This window comes from Canis lupus, chromosome 12, assembly GCF_011100685.1.
Source record: "Canis lupus familiaris isolate Mischka breed German Shepherd chromosome 12, alternate assembly UU_Cfam_GSD_1.0, whole genome shotgun sequence".
Lineage (NCBI taxonomy): Eukaryota > Metazoa > Chordata > Mammalia > Carnivora > Canidae > Canis > Canis lupus.
This window is the reverse complement of record NC_049233.1, coordinates 11707145-11724923: the sequence shown is the minus strand read 5'-3', so window position 1 is coordinate 11724923 and position 17779 is coordinate 11707145. Positions and strand designations below refer to the sequence as shown.

Below are 17779 nucleotides of genomic sequence, written 5' to 3'. Positions count from 1 at the left end.
TGGCCTCACCTGTAGAAGATGTGGTTGATCTGCCTACGGATATAAGCCCGGAGCCCCAGAAACTTGCCATAGATACGATGCAGGATGGTCTTGAGGAAGTCCCGCTCTCGAGGATCCTCACTGTCGAACAGGTCCAAGAGCTGGGAGCAGGTGAGGAGAAAAATGGTGAGGTAGGAGCCAGGGAAGGGACATAGGGTGATACAGTCTTAGCCAGGGAACACCCAGAGGCTCTCTGGATGGGGCTGTGTGGGGACAAGTCTTCGGAGAGCAGAGTGCTTCTCTTACACTGCTCTCCCTAGGGTGATGTCTGGGTATGCACATTTACGTGTCCCACTGACGAGGAAGAGGCTAACTGTTGAGCTTGTTGAGAGCAGACAGGTTTATTTATCCCTCCCACCACCACCACCAGTCCCTTTGTATCAGACATAGTTGAAACCCCATACATTCAGCAGATGGAGAGAGAGTGGGGCCTACAAGGAGGAGCCACGGGGCTAGAAGGAGGGAAGGACAGGGTGTCAGGGACTCACAGCAAGGACGAACTTCTGGTCGATATACTTCTTGGCTATGTTTGGCTGGAAATCGGGAGACTCAAGGAAACGTAAGAAAAACTCATACACGAGCTGTCAGGAGCAATGAGCATCCACTTAGGGGGTATTCCCAAGGACTGGGTGATCCCCACGTTGCGGCAGATCTCAGGGCTTCCCATTCCCCACAGCCAGGGCCAGCCTGCCCCTCTCTCTGATACCTGGAGATGCGGCCAGGCAGCTTCCAGGGTGGGCTCGTCCTCTTCTGGGTCAAACTCGGCTCCAGTGGGGTTTGATGAAGGTGGCAGCGTCCGGAAGAGATTCACTGAAAACTGAGAGTAGGACCCATGTGAGAGCCCCCGTCCAGTCTTCTCCACAGCTGCCCATCCCTGCCCACTTTCCCCTCTGCCCAGTGCCCACCATGGTGACTGCCTCAGGGTAAATGGCCTCAGTGACAACATCGCGGCTGTGGGTAATGTACTCCACCATTTCATTGAGTCCTGCTCGCTTCACCTCCTTGAATTTGAGGTCACTGAGTGGATCTGATACGAAGTCAAAGAGGACACAGCACTGGCGTAGCTTCTGGATAAAGAGCTCTTCCCGCTCCTGGGTTGGTGAATCTAGGAGTGGGGAGGCCAGTCAGGTTCTCCTCCCCAGCCCTTCACCACCATGCACTACTTGCCGTACAGAGCTTTCCCTGACCCATCCTGCTCCCCTCGCACCGCTGGCTCCAGCAGAACTCCCTTCTCACATTCTCTAGAACTTCCATCGCTCCAAAATATCCCAAACCTCCAGTCTGCCAATGCCTGGCGACCCCTAGGCCTGGTGCACCAACCCCCTGGACCTTTTCCAAGTACCTTTCAGGGCAGGAAGCTTCTGCAACTCCCGGTTCTTGCTGAGATTGAACCGGGAGGAGCTTTGCCGTCGCTCCTTCTTGACAATCTGGGGTCCCCCAGAGTACTTGATTTTGCTGAGTTGCGTTGGGGGTGGCGTGCTATTGCTGGGACGCTTGTTGGATGATGGTGGCTGGGGCTGCGGCTGCGGCTGCGGCTGGGGCTGGGGCTGCGGCTGGGGCTGGGCCTAGTCAAACAAGTGGTTCTTTGAAGTCCGCCCCTCAAGGTATGCCTCCCACCCTGGACCGCCGCTCACCCCCTCGTCCATCTACGCCAATACAGGCTTTGGCAGCCAAGCAGCTGTCTCCTACCTTGGAGCAGCTCCAGTCAACGTCAGAGATAACTAAGATTTATCATCCCTGGAAGACAGTGGTCAAGAAGCTATGTCTTCCAAAATGGTGCCCACTGCCTGTGCATCAAGAGGTCTCAAAACGGGAACACCTGGGTGGCTCAGGGCATGATCCTGGGTTCTGGGATCAAGTCCTGTATTGGGTTCCTTGTGGGGAGCCTGCTTCTTGCTCTGCCTGTGTGTGTCTCTGCCTCTCTCTCTCTGTGTCTCTCATGAATAAATAAATAAAATCTTAAAAAAAAAAAAAGAGTCCTAAAAATGTTTGTTCTAGTTCATGACCAGGCAAATCTAATTGATGGACTGATGGTAACAGAAAAGTGGCTATCTCACCAGGACAGGGCTGGCAGGGGTGTGGGCTTAACCAAGAAGGGACCTGGAACCTTCTGAGTAATGGAAATATTCTATATCTTGACTGGATCTGGGAGGTGGTTCATAACGGAAACATAAGTGAAAATTCATTAAGCAGAAAAAAAAATTTTGGGCAAGCTGGGTGCTTCAGCGGTTTAGTGCCACCTTCGGCCCAGGGCGTGATCCTGGAGTCCTGGGATCAAGTCCCACATCGGGCTCCCTGCATGGAGCCTGCTTCTCCCTCTGTGTCTCTGCCTCTTTCTCTCTGCATGTCTCTCATGAATAAATAAAATCTTTTAAAAAAAAGTAATTAATCAGCACACTTGAGATTAATGTACTTTACTGCTTCATTAAATGCATCACATTCTTCAGGTAAAAGAATCCCCTCCCCCCTCAAAAAAAAGTTAAAGAAATTCACTCTTGTATCTCAGTAGTTTTAACTATGAAAAATATAGCTCAAGAAAAATCCGACAGAGGTGTCTGGGTGGCTCAGTTCGGTTGAGTGTCTGATTCTTGGTTTTGCCTCAGGTCATTCATTTTCTCAGGGTCCTGGGATCAAGCCCCGCATCAGCTTCACGCTCAGTGGGGAGTCTGCTTGGGGGGAAATTCTCTCCCTCTGCCTCTACCCTTCCCTGTCCCTTGAAAGGTGTGCGTGTGCTCTCTCTCAAATAAATAAATAAATAAATAAATAAATCTTTAAAAAAAAATCCTAATATAAAAAAAGGCTTCATGGATGGATGGATGGAAAATCATGGAGTTTAAATTATGTTTATAGAAACTATGTATTAGGAGCACCTGAGTGGCTCAGGTCACAGTCCCAGGATCCTGGGATCAAGCCCTGCATTGGACTCCCTGCTCAGGGGGAGTCTGCTTCTCCCTCTCCCTGCTGCTCCCCGCTGCTTACGCTTGCTCTCTCTCTCAAATAAATAAAAACAAAACAATGTACTAAATGTAATCATACATGGTTCAGCTGTGGAAAACATTTACACAGCCATAGTAATTTGCCCAAAATTGGTTATAAGTATTTTGGGAGCACAGGAGACATCTGTATTGGATATGTAAGACACTGAGGCCTTAATTCTCCATAGTAGAAAAGTCAGTAGATACTATCTAACACTCAAAAATTAAAGAAAAAATAAAAAGCAGTAAAAGAATCTTATTTGGAAGTACAGAAGTCAATTTCCAAGGAAAGGGGAGGTGAAAGTGGTCACCATGGAGCAGCAGGAGAGTAGGAGGCTATGCAGGGGCTGCTCTTTTCATCATAAAGCCAAGGGTAGTATCTGACTTTCCGGATGATGTACATGTTGTCGTGTTGATAAAAATTTAAAATAAAACAAAATGAAGTCTAAAACTATGTAATGACAGAAAATTGCTTCCTATGCTAAGTTAAATAAGGATAATGCAAAACTGTACATGCAAAATGAGCTCACCCACATTATAACACATGCACAGAACCCAAAACCCAGTTAAGAAGGAAAAAACAAGAGCAAGTCCACCGTGTTCATGACTATCTCCTATTGTAGCAGAATGATATGACTTTTTTCTTTTTAAAATTTTCTACAAGGGGGATCCCTGGGTGGCTCAGCGGTTTAGCGCCTGCCTTTGGCCCGGGCGTGATCTTGGGGCCCTGGGATCAGGTCCCACGTCGGGCTCCCTGCATGGAGCCTCCTTCTCCCTCTGCCTGTGTCTCTGCCTCTCTCTCTCTCTTTCTCTCTCTCTCATTAATAAATAAATAAAATATTTTTTAAAATAAAAAAATAAAAAATAAAATTTTCTATAAGCTGACACTTTTTACATAATTGGAGAAAAACAGCTAATTTTTTAGAGCAATCTCTTTACTTCCTCCCAGATGCGGGTGTTGGAACCCCATCAAACCCATTTTCAGAAGGCTACGCACAGGTGTTTGCAGGTCTGTCCACCCACGGGTACTGTCAGGTAACTACCTGCTGGGAGAGGGCAGAGGCTGAGCCACAGGACAACTCTAGTCCCCAGAGGACTGAGGCCATGGCCAGGTGGGTGCCCCTACCACAGGAGAAGTCTGTCCTCATACCTGCCATCCCCACCACTCCTCCAGCCTCCTCCCTAAACTCTGACTTCTTACCACAAGAATGAGAGAACGTGAAATCTTCTGGGATAGGGGAAAGGGAGGAGGACAGAAATGTTATGCTTTGTAGGCTTGAATTTTTTTTATAGAAACAATTATGTCAAGCCTGTGACCTATCTGGGACTCAGAAGAGAGAAGAGAAGCACTGGATCCAGCCTGGGACAGGCCTGTGGGTGGGTCCAATGTGGCTCATTACCTTTCTGGCCATCTGGGCCTCTCCTCCACCTGAAATGACCACTCCATACACTAATTTGACTGGAGAAGTGCGAGGAAATGGGGCAAGGGCAGCCGCCACACACCTCTCCTGCTACAACCAGCACTCAGCCAGGGTGAAAATGGTTAGACTGTGCAAGGCACCATGGAGTCTGGGATCTCTCTTCCTGCATATGGCAGATGGATCCCACCATGATGAGAGACAGGGGAGAGAGGCAGAGGGGTGGGAGACCAGAGATTGGTGTGCATCAGACCCACTCCTACCTCAAGCCTTCATTTCCCTGTTGTAGGAACAACCAAACCCTCATCTGTGGAGCTTAGTGTCAAGAGCACAGACCCATGCTAGACTGCCTGGGTTTGACTCCTGCTCTGTCATTTATTAGCCAAGTAACCTCCAGAAAGTCCTAATAGTCTACCTGCCTCAGTTTCCTCATCTGTAAAGTGGAGATGCAATAGTACCTACCTCATAAGGTTGTAATAAGGATTTAACTGAACACTATATGGCTCACAGAAAAGCTTTACAAGTGTCTCCTAAGATTATCATGATTAATTTTTTCTCATCACTGAATTTTAGGAATGCAACCTGGAAATTCCTGAAGCTAGTACACCTCAAATGTTCCTATGGGTCCATTATCTTTCTTGGTCTAAAATGAGGGAACCAAAATAAAATAAAATAAAATAAAATAAAATAAAATAAAATAAAATGAGGGAACCAGTTAAGCATCTGACTCTTGATTTCAGCTCAGGTCATGATCACAGGGTTGTGGGATCAAGCCCTACATTGGGTCCTGGTGCTGGGCTTGGAGCCTGCTTAAGATTCTCTCTCTCTCTCTCTCTCTCTCTGACCCCCTCTCTAAAAATAATAATAATAATAATAATAAATACAATGGGGGCACCCAAGAAAGCATTTCATCTTTCAAGATCCATTTAATAAGTTCCCACCCTCTTCCAAAAAGCCGCCTCAACTCCAGCCTTCAGTGTCCAGTCCCCACCCTCAACCTCCTGATATTACTTGTCTGTTTCACTGGTTCTGTGACCAGCCCTGGTGATGCCTCTTGCTTAGTGTGTTCACATGTCCAACTAGATAAGTCCCTTGAAAGCCAGGGCCCTGGTTTGCATCCCTCTGGGTCCCCTCAGCACTGGCACCTAACAGGCATTCAATGAAGGTCTGAGTGGTTGGTTGACAGGGGGCCAAGCCCAAGCATCTCCTGTCCCAAGTCGGGAACCATCATAACAGAGCACTGTATGGTGTCAGCCAGGGGCAGAGTAGGAGAGAGGAACATTATGATACCAGGCCAAGGCGCTCAGTGGCAGCTGAGGAACAAAACTCTGAGGAAGAGCATGTCTCTCTCCATCCTCCCAGATAAGATGACCCCCTGCACCTCCACAAACCTCGTTCTAGGGGGAGATCCAGGGAAGGGAGGCATTCACCTCAGAAAGGGAGAAGCAAGGCCTCAATTTTCTCTGCTAACAGAGAAATGGACAAATCTGTGCTTTCCCTACCATTCTCCGAGTAAGGTTAAGAGAACAGAGGGTCCCGCGGCTAAAAATTAAAGTTTAAAAACCAGTAGGTTGAAGCCTAAGGTCTCTTTCCCACTAGGATTGCATCATTGAAAGCAGGGGTGGCCCAAGAGTAGCTGAGCTTAGCCTGCCCCACCCCACCCCACTGGGCCACCCTGGTTTTATAAGGACCACTGGCTCCCAGGCCCAGACACAAGAAGCATCTGAGAGACAGCTGGTCCAGCCAGCAAAGCGCCTGGCTGCCAAGCCTCAATGAGGCATTCCCCAGTCTATTCACTCCTCATTAGGAAACATGCTTGTCAGAAGGGAGGCATGGGGCTATGCCAGCGACTCACTTCATGTTCAACTTTCTCCTAAAAGCTTCAAGTTTTTTTTTAACATTTTTTTTAAGATTTTATTTTTTAGTAATCTCTAAATCCAATGTGGAGCTTGAACTTACAACCCCAGATCAAGCAAGAGTTGCATGCTTCACTGACTGAGCCAGGGAGGCGCCCTGTAAAAGCTTCAGTTTTGTTTTTTTTTAAAGATTTTATTTATTTATTTATTTATTTATTTATTTATTTATTTATTTATTTAAGCATGCGAGAAGGGGAGGAGCAGAGGGAGAGAGACAAGTAGACTTTGCTGAGCGCAGAGCTCAATGCAGGGCTCAATTCCACCACCCCAAGATCACAACCCAAGCCAAAATCAAGAGTCAGACACTTAACTGACTGAGCCACCCAGGTGCCCCAAAGCTTCAGCTTATAACTTCCCTACTGACCTGGGGTGGAGGTGGGAGGCAGCTAAGTCCCCTGGGGAACCTTCTGCAACCCTCCCAGCATGGGGGGACGCTGACCAAAGGCAACCCAGGCAACCTGCTCTCCCCCTCTACTATGTTCTCCTGGTCCCACTTATGAGACTCTGTAGTGGCCATCTTCTCTGCCTGAAGTGCCGGCTCCTCCCACCTCCAAGAAGCTTTCCTAGTTTCAGGCCTCTAGCAATCAAGTAGGACTTCAAATTTATGCACCACACTCACATTCAGGAGACTGCCACTAAACTTGCCCCGGAACAAATCCTAGTCCAACCAGATCCTAACATAGCCACCATTAATAATCACACCTAAATATTTAAACCTAGAGTATGAGATAGAAATTAAGTACTATACAAAGTATTATGGGGCGCCTGGCTGGCTCAGTCAGTAGAGCATGCAACTCTTTTTTTTTTTTTTTAAGATTTTATTTATTTATTCATGAGAGACAGAGAGAGAGAGAGAGAGAGAGAGAGAGAGAGAGAAAGAGAGAGAGAGAGAGAGGCAAAGACATAGGCAGAGGGAGAAGCAGGCTCCATACAGGGAGCCCGATGTGGGACTCGATCCCGGGTCTCCAGAATCACACTGTGGGCTGAAGGCAGCACTAACTGCTGAGCCACCCAGGCTGCCTGAGCATGCAACTCTTGATCTCAGGGTTGTGAGTTTGGCCCCACATTGGGTGCAGAGATTACTTAAAAATAAAAAATAAGGGATCCCTGGGTGGCGCAGCGGTTTGGCGCCTGCCTTTGGCCCAGGGCACGATCCTGGAGACCCGGGATCGAATCCCACATCGGGCTCCCTGCATTGAGCCTGCTTCTCCCTCTGCCTATGTCTCTGCCTCTCTCTCTCTCTCTCTGTGTGACTATCATGAATAAATAAATAAAATCTTTAAAAATAAAAATAATAAAAATAAAAATAAAAAATAAAATCTTTTTAAAAAAGAGAGAGAAAGTATTTTAAGGGGACACCTGGCTGGCTCAGTTGGTAGAGCATCTGACTCTTGATCTTGGGGTCCTGAGTTCAAGCCCCATGGTGGGCATCGGAATGTACTTAAAAAAAAAAACAAAAAAAAAAAAACAGTACTGTAAGAAAGAGATCCCAGGTGACTCTTGATCTCAGAGTTGTGAGTTCGAGCCCCACATTGAGTGTAGAGATTAAATAAAAACTTTAAGAAAAAAAAAAGTGGGCAGCCCGGGTGGCTCAGTGGTTTAGTGCCGTCTTCAGCCCGGGGCGTGATCCTGGAGACCTGGGATCGAGTCCCACATTGGGCTCCCTGCATGGAGCCTGCTTCTCCCTCTGCCTGTGTCTCTCACAAATAAATGAATAAAATCTTAAAAAAAAAAATCATAGCTTTTGTTCAATGAATTAATAGTCAAATAAAGATCATTTTAGGGGATCCCTGGGTGGCTCAGCAGTTTAGGGCCGGCCTTTGGCCCAGGTCATGATCCTGGGGTCCCGGGATCGAGTCCCACATCGGGCTCCCTGCGTGGAGCCTGCTTCCCCCTCTGCCTGTGTCTCTGCCTCTCTCTGTGTGTGTCTCTAATGAATTATTATTTTTTTTTTAAATTTTTATTTATTTATGATAGTCACAGAGAGAGAGAGAGGCAGAGACATAGGCAGAGGGAGAAGCAGGCTCCATGCACCGGGAGCCCGACGTGGGATTCGATCCCGGGTCTCCAGGATTGCGCCCTGGGCCAAAGGCAGGCGCCAAACCGCTGCGCCACCCAGGGATCCCCTCTAATGAATTAATAAATAAAATCTTAAAAAAAAAAGATCATTTTAGTTTAAAACCCCCAAGATCACAGAAGTATTCTCTCCTCTCCTGACATCTCAGAGCTCTATCTAGTTGTGTTTCATTATTTTCTTCCTTCATTTATTGACTAAAACATCATGCTAAGCCTTAGTGATTAAAATGTGGCCCCTGCCCTCAAAGAGCTCACAGTCCAATGGGCAAGACTAACAGGCAGGCAGCTCTTGGTACCAGGGAAATAAAGAAATAGAGAATGCTGCTGAGGAACAGAAACTCTAGCTGAACAATTAGTGAAGACACTTCTGAAGGGGTGACTTTTTTTTTTTTTTAAGATTTTATTTATTTATTCATGAGAGACACAGAGAGAGAGGCAGAGACACAGGCAGAGGGAGAAGCAGGCTCCTCATGGTAAGCCCAATGCAGGACTTGATCCCAGGACCCCGGGATCATGACCTGAGCTGAAGGCAGACACACTCAACCACTGAGCCACCCAGGCGCCCCCTGAAGGGGTGACTTTTGATTTGGCTCTCAAAGGACAAACAGAGCTAAGCAGGCAAAGAAACATAGCAGAAAAGTAAACAGGCCACACCAATGGAATCGCACCCATAAGGGCCCAGAGTCAGAAAAGGGCTTGTATCAGAAGATGGGAAGTCCAGCGGGGTGAGAAACCAGGATGGATAGTGGAAGAATGGGGTAGGGCCAGCTCACAGGGGTCCAGAGTGGGAGTCTGAATTTTAACCTATAAGCCATGAGATGTCAACAGAGCTTTTTAAGTAGAGGATCAATAAGACAAAAACAAGTCTTTAGGGTAATAATTCTGGCTACTGGGAGGACACGCTGAAGTGGGTGAGACTGGGATCATTTCTTCCTCCCTCTGTCCCCTGCACCCAGAACTCAGGACAGGGCACAGTACAGAGTCCAGGGCAGTGAGCTGCTTCCTTCAGAGACAGACCAGGAAGGACCGTTGCCTACAGTAGTGGGTCAACAGTGAGTCTGACCTAATCTCTCAAGGCTCCTTTCCGCTCTAAGACTCTTCAAAAATCACAGACCCAGTGTATCATATCATTAAGAACACAGGAGAATTGGCTCCTGAGCCACACCACACTGAATTGCATTCCAACTCAACTGTTTACTGGCTGAGTACAAGCTATGTAACGTCACTAAGCCTCAATTTCATCTGTGAAATGGGGATGATGACGATAATGGAATGACCTCAGGGGAGTGTTGTCTAGATTAAATGAGATTAAAAGACTAAATGCAAGCAAAGGTCTTAGGACAGAGTCTGGTAAGCTGAATGGTGCCCATCCTCAAAATCAAGTCAACCCGACACCTGTGAATGTGACCTTAGTTGGAAAGAGTCTTTACAGACACAATCAAATTAGGGTGGTCCTTAAACCCCATATGGCTAGTGTCCTCCTAAGAAGAGGGAAATGCAGGAGCTCCTGGGTGGCTCAGTCAATAAGCATCTGACTCTTGGTTTTGGCTCAGGTCATGATCTCGGGGTCCTGGCATCCAGTCCCAAGTTGGGCTACCCACTCAACTGGGAGTCTGCTTGTCTCCTTCTGCCCTTCCCCCTGCTCTTACTCTCTCTTTCTCAAATGAATAAATAAAGCTTGAAAAAAAAAAGAACAGGGAAATGTGAACATAGAGACATAGAGACACACAGGGGAGAACCTCGTGTAAAGACAGAGGAGGAGATTGCAGTGAGGTATCCATAAGCCAAGGAACACCAAGGACTGGTGAAGACCACCAGAAGCTGGGGAGAGAGGCATGGGAGAGAGTCTTCCCTAGAACCTCAGAGGGACATGGCCTGCTGACATATCGATTTCAGATTTCTGGCCTCTAGAATTGTGAGGGAATAAATCTCAGTTATTTTAAGCCACCTAGTCTGTGGTTGTTTGTTATGGCTGCTTAGGAAACTAACACACAGGTAGCTGCTCAATAAAATAAATGGTGGCTGCTATAATTATTAGGATCAATTGAAAAGGCTCTAGCAAATGCATGATGGAGGGTAAATCTAGTTAGAAGAGCCTCTAAATTCTGGACTAGAAAAAGCAAGGAAAGGATTGTGCCAAACAGCTCTCGATGACCTGAGCCCAGCCCCCAACTTTCCCATCATTCCTCTGCCTAGGGCCACCAGGGTGCACGTCTGGAAAATCATGCAGAATTCCTGTCGCTGCCTCACATAGGTGAGCCCTGAGCAACACTTCACAGAACAGAGCCTAAGGTGAACTCAACACTCTCCTTTGTCAAAGGCCTTATATCAATCCACTGCCTTTAACCAATGTGTCTAGAGATATCCCAGCAGTTGGTCTCAGCATATTTCTTACCTTGTTTGAGCTTTCATTTTCCTACCTATGAAAGCAGAAGGTTAGACTCTAAGGTTACTTCCACCACTCTTTTGAAGTTGACTGGTTTGCTTTATGGTCATTAATGCATTCAAATACTGATACCTCTAGAGTGCCAGGCCCTTCAGCATTGAAGGGGAGGCTCACAGAACCCACATGCTAACACAAGAGTCAAAACTGGGGCACCTGGACGCCTGGGTGGCTCAGCAGTTTACCACCTGCCTTCAGCCCAGAGCGTGATCCTGCAGTCCCAGGATCGAGTCCTGTGTTGGGGTCCCTATATGGAGCCTGTTTCTCCCTCTGCCTGTGTCTCTGCCTCTCTCTGGGTCTCTCATGAAAATAAATAAATAAAATCTTAAAAAAAAAAGTAAAAACTGATAAACAACGAATTCATATCAAATTATTTGATTACAGCTGGGATTAAACACTGCTGTGGGGTGCGACTAGGTGCCAGAAGGGCAAATAGCAGGAGCCCCAACCACGTCCTGGCAGGGAGGAAAGGGGAGGTGGCCAAGGAAGGCTGCTTTTAGGACAAGAGATCAATCTATCTAGTAACTGAACAAGTAGGAGTTAGTTAGGCAAACGATGAGAACAGCCCCCTGACTATTCATTTCTTTCCCTTTAAATCCTGTTTCTAAGTCTCTCTTGCTGCTTTGAATGTCAGTTGCCAGCTCCCAGCCACCTTCCCTGTGGGTCTCACAGATGTCACCATTCCTACAAGGGAGACTGAACCCAGAGGGAGTGTTTCCCAGGAGCACTGATGATTTATTAAGACCCAAGTGTGTGAGGGGCACCTGGCTGGCTCAGTCAGCAGAGCATTTGACTCCTGATCTTGGGGGTCATGAGTTTGAGCCCCAGGTTGGGTGTAGAGATTGCTTTAAAGAAAGAAAGACAGAAAAAAAAGAAAAAAAAAAACCTTCCCCCTGCCTCTAAAAAAGAACCAAGTGCATGAGCACACAGGTGCAGGGAAAACGCAATGAACCAGCTCCAGCATACCCAGCTCCTTCCCTTGGAATCCACAGTCTGGTGAGGAGAAACACATGTTGGACAGATAGTTAAACCACCAAGTGTAGGTCTATCCTATAGACATGTTTGGATTACTGTCAGTGCAGAGGAAGGAGGAATTCATCTTCTGTGATCCTCAACTTCCATATCTGTAAAATGGGGAAAAATCTATCCTGCTTCTTCTGTTTACTTAAGTGAGTCCTAAAACGATGGTCAAAAGTGTGAAAAGTGCTTGTATCTCTTTAGAGGGGTGATAGGGACCAGAAGTAGACCTAGAAAAATCTAAATCCAGGGTTAACCCCAAACACTTGTTAATCGATCTCTTCTTCCCAAAAAACCCACAAGCTCTGCCCATAATTAGAGAGCTATTTCCTGTTGTCCTCCATCCCTCTGAATTGTTCAGGACCATCAGTTTCTAAGTAACCAAGAAGCTTGCTCAACATGTTCATAGGATGGGCCACCGTCTTGAGCATCCCACTGAGTACACTCCTGGACATACTGTGGACTTAAACCTCTCCACCCTCCAGTGCTCTCTCTGCTTGCCATTTATTGCTTTATAGCCCTAGACTGCCAAGCTGTGCTGACCTCTGCTCATGATTGTCCTTTTGGAGCTCCCCATAATCAGAACCAAGGGCAGTGGGCCCAGCCTGCCTGCCACATTCAGGGACACCAGTCATTCCCCACCCTCTGCCCTACTCCGGGCCGGGCTGAAGCCACTCACACCCACCCTGGGTGCCCATGTACTCTTCCCCTTCTCCCCAGGACCTGGTACCCCTAGCTTTTTGCCCTAGGGACAAAGGAATTCTCATCACTCAAAGTTGGCAGATGGAAAAAGGACTTTTACAGGAATTGCTGGGCAGTCTGGAAGACCTGCAGAATCTCCGTTTGCTCTACACCAGCCAAAGGGGGTTGGCTGCCTGAGGGCAGCTACCTGGCTGGGCTGTCCAAGCCCCTCTCAGGCTGGGGAAGTCCCCTTCCCTTCTGCCGGGCTAACTTCTGGCCCCCTGGGATCCCTCACCCCACTAGCCAGCAAGTATTTCGAGCTGGTGCCTGCACAGTAATTAGGGCTGTGCCCATTTTCATTACCTCATCGGTGCTCTCGCCTCCACCATCCTTGCCCGAGCTGCTGGGCTTGGCCGTGCCTTTGGCGAGTTTGGGGGGCTCCTGAAGAGGAAAGATGGAGGTAGTTAGCAGATGCCAGGGGAAGGGAGAGTCTTCCTCTAGACCCCTTAGGTCTCTGTTTTAATTATCTCTGTCCAATTGAATCAATCAATCAATCATAATCACTGAGCATCTACCTTATACCTAGCCTGGGGGAGGAGAGCTTGGAGTACACAAGGGAGAGTCAGTTCCTCCAAACAGTCTGGAACCTGGTCAGGAAGACATCTTGAAGACACAACAATCAAGAAAGATAATGTTCTGTCACCTGACATGGCTGGTGTATGAGTTAGGGTCTGGGGGGTCTCTGTCAAGAATTAGGGAGAGGAGCTTTAAGGGGAGGCACCATGGAACATGCTACTCAGACTGGCTTCTGGCTAGAGCAGGCAAGGGGGTACCTAAGGCTCTCATACTGGAGGAGAGGGAGTCACCACTCTCCCCCAAGTTCATCTGCAAAGGCCTGGAAGCCTTTTGGGGAAATTACAAATAACACCCAGACTAGAGGGTGCTACTGGAATGATCAGGTTTAAGAACCATCCTGAGAAAGCCCTGGCGGACAAGCACAGAGACGGGGATAAGGGTAAGACCCTGAATGGCTACAAAGATGAGCGCTAGTCTGAAGTCTCCCTCGGGAACCGGGCCGCTGGCTCAGAGCTCCGGCCTGCCCAGCGTCTCTTCCTATGCCTTGGGCCAAAAAAAGCAACTACATGGGGACAGGACAGGGAAAATGTGAAAAAGACTTGGGTATTTAGGTCTGATTGCAAGCTCAACACAAATCATCCACGTGCCAGGGTTGCCACAGCACCCATGACCTTCCATCCAGGTTAACAGACGGAGTGTGGAGTGCTTGGCACTGGGGGACGCGGAAGCACCCCTGTCCTTGGCACTTCGTGCGGCTACTTGGGAGGATCTGGCTCAGTCGTGAGCATCAATCAGACTTTGGGAGGGACAAAGGCAAATCCTAGGTTTTCTTCTGGAGAAATACAACCCATACTGGGAGTGGATTCAAAAGCCTGTCCTGAGAGCAACAGCTGCAAGGCTGAGATGGCTAACAATGGAAGGGAGGAGTCCTGGTGGTGGGCGAGCAAGAGAGGGTTTTACCGAATAAATGAAGAGCTCCATGTGGACTAAAGATGCAACTTGCCCTATGTGGATCCAGAGGCCCAAGAGCCATGGGCTAGAGTGGAAGGAAAACAGGCTGAGGCTCCAAACAAGGAAGAATTTTCTCCTAGAGCAGCAGCACAGCAACTGGCTGCCTTGTGGGGCTGCAAGCTCCCCAGTCCCAAGAGCCTTCAAGCAAAGGAGCATTCCTGACCCCTTTAAAGCACAAGCAGAAAGAGATTCAAGCCGTAAAAGAAGACTTGGTCGGAGGACCTTGGAAGTCACTTCCGCCTCCGACATTCTGCCATTCAATGGCCCCAGAGCCCCTTCAGTGACAAATGTTAAGTCATAGTGGCTATGGGCGCACAAGGATTTCTGGGGGAACAGAGCTCTGGGTGGGCTGGAGGAGAGGGCAGGGAGAAAGAGAGCCCTTCTCAGGTGTGAAGCAGCTCCAGGTGTCACAAGATGCTCCTTCTTTGGGCTAAGCACCATTCCCACTGTCCACTCACCAGGCTGAGCACACCAAACCCCTCGTGAGGGCCAAGGAGTATGGCTCAGAGCCTGCGGTGACCACACATTCCCCAGACATGGGCCCCTTGGATAAAGCTGATCCATCTTTGTATGTGTTCCATCTCTGCTGGACTGCAAGCTCCTTCTCCCTTGACTACCCCTCCACCAGCCCTACAGCACTCAAACCTATCTCTCAGGGAGTGTGCCTGAGAGAGATCCCAGCTGCCTGGGTGTGTGGGCGTGGGGGAAACCGCACCCACCACCCTCGCTCCCTAGCTCTGCAGAACAGGTGAAGTGCACACACCACCGCACACCCCAGAGCAGCCCAGGAGTCAAGTGCCATCCAGCACTGTGGTTTGGAGCCCACACTGTTTTGGGCCCAACTATTACTAGCTCCATAATCGTAAGCAAGTTAACTAGCCTCTCTGAGCCTCAGTCCTCATCTTTTAAGTGACAACAATCACATTACCTACTTCCGTTTAGCACATGGTTCTGCACACGGAAAATCCCACTGTTAGTCAGTGTTATTACTATTATTAAAAACAAGAAGAAAGTAGAAAGGAGCAGGGGTACACTGCTTGGAAACCTAAAAGAGGTAAGTCCCAGAGCAGGATGTTCAGGAAGAGGAGGGAGCAAATCCCCGCAAGGGACTGACTCAGCACCCATCCTCAGCACCCATCTACTGAGTGCCTACTGTGTGCAAGGAAGATGCCAAACCAAAATGGAGCTTAGTTGTAATCTCAAGGGGGAAGAAAAGATTTGTCCACAAGTCAGTCCAGTCCAAGGGAGTACAAAAGGACCATAAGTGACCTTTTAGGTGGTCTGCAAATCCAGAGGAGGAGGGAGACCTCGCTCCTGAGGGTTCAGGAAAGGTTTCAGGGAGAAGGTTGTGAAGGATGGCCAAGACCAGATTGAACAGAGATGAAAACGGGGAGAGATGACGGATGCAAAATAAAGATCCTCCACCCACCCTCCTCTCTGCTCCCACCCCATCCAGGGAAACCTCAGTCACACTGTCACCCCTCTTCCCCCTCAGGACTTGTGAACCGTTGAAGGAGGCCAAATGCAACCAGAAATCCAAAGCCGAAAGTTAAACCTTAAAGGGAATCAAAGATACCTGGGTCCATGCACCCCAATGCTTCTAATATTCTTTCTCAAATACTATGGTCATATACCTATGGTTCTAGCAAGTCTAAGAATTTTTCTTCTCAATCATCTAGTAGAAGGAGGCTTTTTGGAAGATGAGATGGCACCTGTTTCAACAAGAAAGCTAGGTGGGGACCTCACTGGCTCCCCCGAATTCCATACCCTTCCACACTCCTCGAAGGAGCCCCTTAGCCTCTGGTATAGCTGACTTGTGTGGGCATCATTCACAGCTAAGCTGTCCAAATCATCACAGCAGGCCCAGTCCCCAAGGACACAGGGCCTGACTGGAGCACACCAACCTGCCCAGCCCAGGATCCAGGAGCTTCAGTGCCCAGTACACCGTCACCAACCCTGCACTCAGAACCTCTGACCCTGTGAAGTTTTGGGGATAACCCAGTATCAGAGCTGCCTGACAAATCCCTGAATGCTCCAAGATAAAGAATTGAACTGATAAGGTCAGAGATGGCAGCCCAGCAACTCAGCCCATCAGAAGGCAAATGAAAGCAAGACACTTCTGGGGTCAGAAAGTGGTTGAGCAGAGCAGAGTGCCAGGCCAGAACCAGCCCTTACGAGGGGCCAACCCCAGGAGAGGAGAAGCTGGGGGAGGCTGGAACTGGTATCCTAGCATCCTCTGTGTGAGTCTGTACCTCAAAGGAACCACACCTCTGAGTCAGACCTCAGCAACAGCAGGAAATAGAAGGTAGAGAAAGGCAGGGATGAAGAACACGGGAAGGCAGTACAGAGGTAGAAGAGGAAGGGAAAGAAGGTAACATCAAGAAACAGCCCGTATCAGGACACCATGACAAAGTCAAGGGTGTCTGGGGATGGCTGGCCTTTGGGGTAAGAAAGAAATCTAATCTGATAGTAAGGGCAGATTCCCGATTTGAGGATGGTGTAGCCCAAGGAAGGCAAGAATCCAGTACTAGTGCAAAATTGGAAAAATGCAAAGGTTATCCTAAGATTAGGAATAAAGGGAGGAGCTTGCTCAGACTAGGAAAGGTAACTGATTTAGTATGAACCTGCAAGTCGGTTGATGCCTGTTAGGGAGGCTTTGGTACAGAGGAGGCCTTTAAGTCAAGAGACCTGATATTTCAGCTGGGCCTCCAAGCAGGCTGTGTGACCTTGGCCAAGTCCCTTCCCCTGCCGGGGCCTCAGTCTCCTCATCTGTATCACTAAGGATTGCACTGAATGCGCTCAGAGGTCCCTTTCAGCATTGGCGTTCTGAGGTTCCATCAACAGAAGGAAGGGCTGTGTCCTGGCTTACAAGTTTGTGTGTGGAGGAAGAACTAGAGGGAGGGGCCTAGGCCAGATTTGGTGGAGGAGAGAGAAGGCAGAGCAGTTCTAGGTCAAGGAGCTTGGCGGGGAGGGAGAAGGGGCTGTAGGGGACGGTGGAGGAGGCCGCCTCGGGCCCAGGCCCAGGCGTAAGAAGAGAAGAGTAGGGGCTGCGCGCAATGGGGGGCGGGGGGAGGTGGGCTGGAGGGAGGTGCAGTCTCAGATGAAGGGCTGTCCCGAACGGGTAAACGGTTGGGGGGGGGGCGAGGATGGGGGTAAGAAAAAGCAGGGGAGTGACCTGTGAGTGGGGCAGATGTGCAGGGAGGTGGTTACCCAGGGCCGGGGGTAGGTGAAGGGAGGAAAGGAGGGAGGTGTACGTGGGGACTCCATCCCGGGCAAGGTGAGGGAGCCTTCCCAGCTGCCGCACTGACCGGGGGTGCGGCCAGCAGCAGGGGCGGAGGGCTGGCCCCGGGAGTCCTGCGGGGGCCGGACGAGAGGGTCAGACTGGGGCTGTCCCGGGCCTGGCTCGGCCTCTCCCAGAGCTCCGCGCAGGCCCCGAGGCGGAGGCGCGAGGAAAGGGGCCACGCTCACCTTCTCCTTCTTCAGTTTATAGGGCATCTCGGCCCGTCCGGACCCAGCCCGGCTCCTGCGGCCCCGCTCCGGCTCCGGCTTTGCTCGGCCGCACTCGGCCCGCTCGGCGTCTCTTCGCCACCGCCTGCGCGCTGCGCCCGGGTCGAGTGGTGTCTGCGC

General features: G+C 49.3%; 1 protein-coding gene across 1 annotated transcript in view; it reads right to left on the bottom strand.

Annotated features, from left to right (window-relative positions):
• The window catches only part of PPP2R5D (protein phosphatase 2 regulatory subunit B'delta), a 21644-nt gene extending 3865 nt beyond the window's left edge, over positions 1-17779 (bottom strand). Inside the window, exons 1-7 of the mRNA XM_038554102.1 lie at positions 17621-17779; positions 12929-13006; positions 1382-1604; positions 945-1144; positions 746-856; positions 528-620; positions 10-140 (exon numbers count right to left, since the gene is read on the bottom strand). Coding sequence (XP_038410030.1) covers positions 10-140; positions 528-620; positions 746-856; positions 945-1144; positions 1382-1604; positions 12929-13006; positions 17621-17647 — 863 coding nt within the window. The 5' untranslated portion in view covers positions 17648-17779. The remainder of the gene's footprint in view (positions 1-9; positions 141-527; positions 621-745; positions 857-944; positions 1145-1381; positions 1605-12928; positions 13007-17620) is intronic.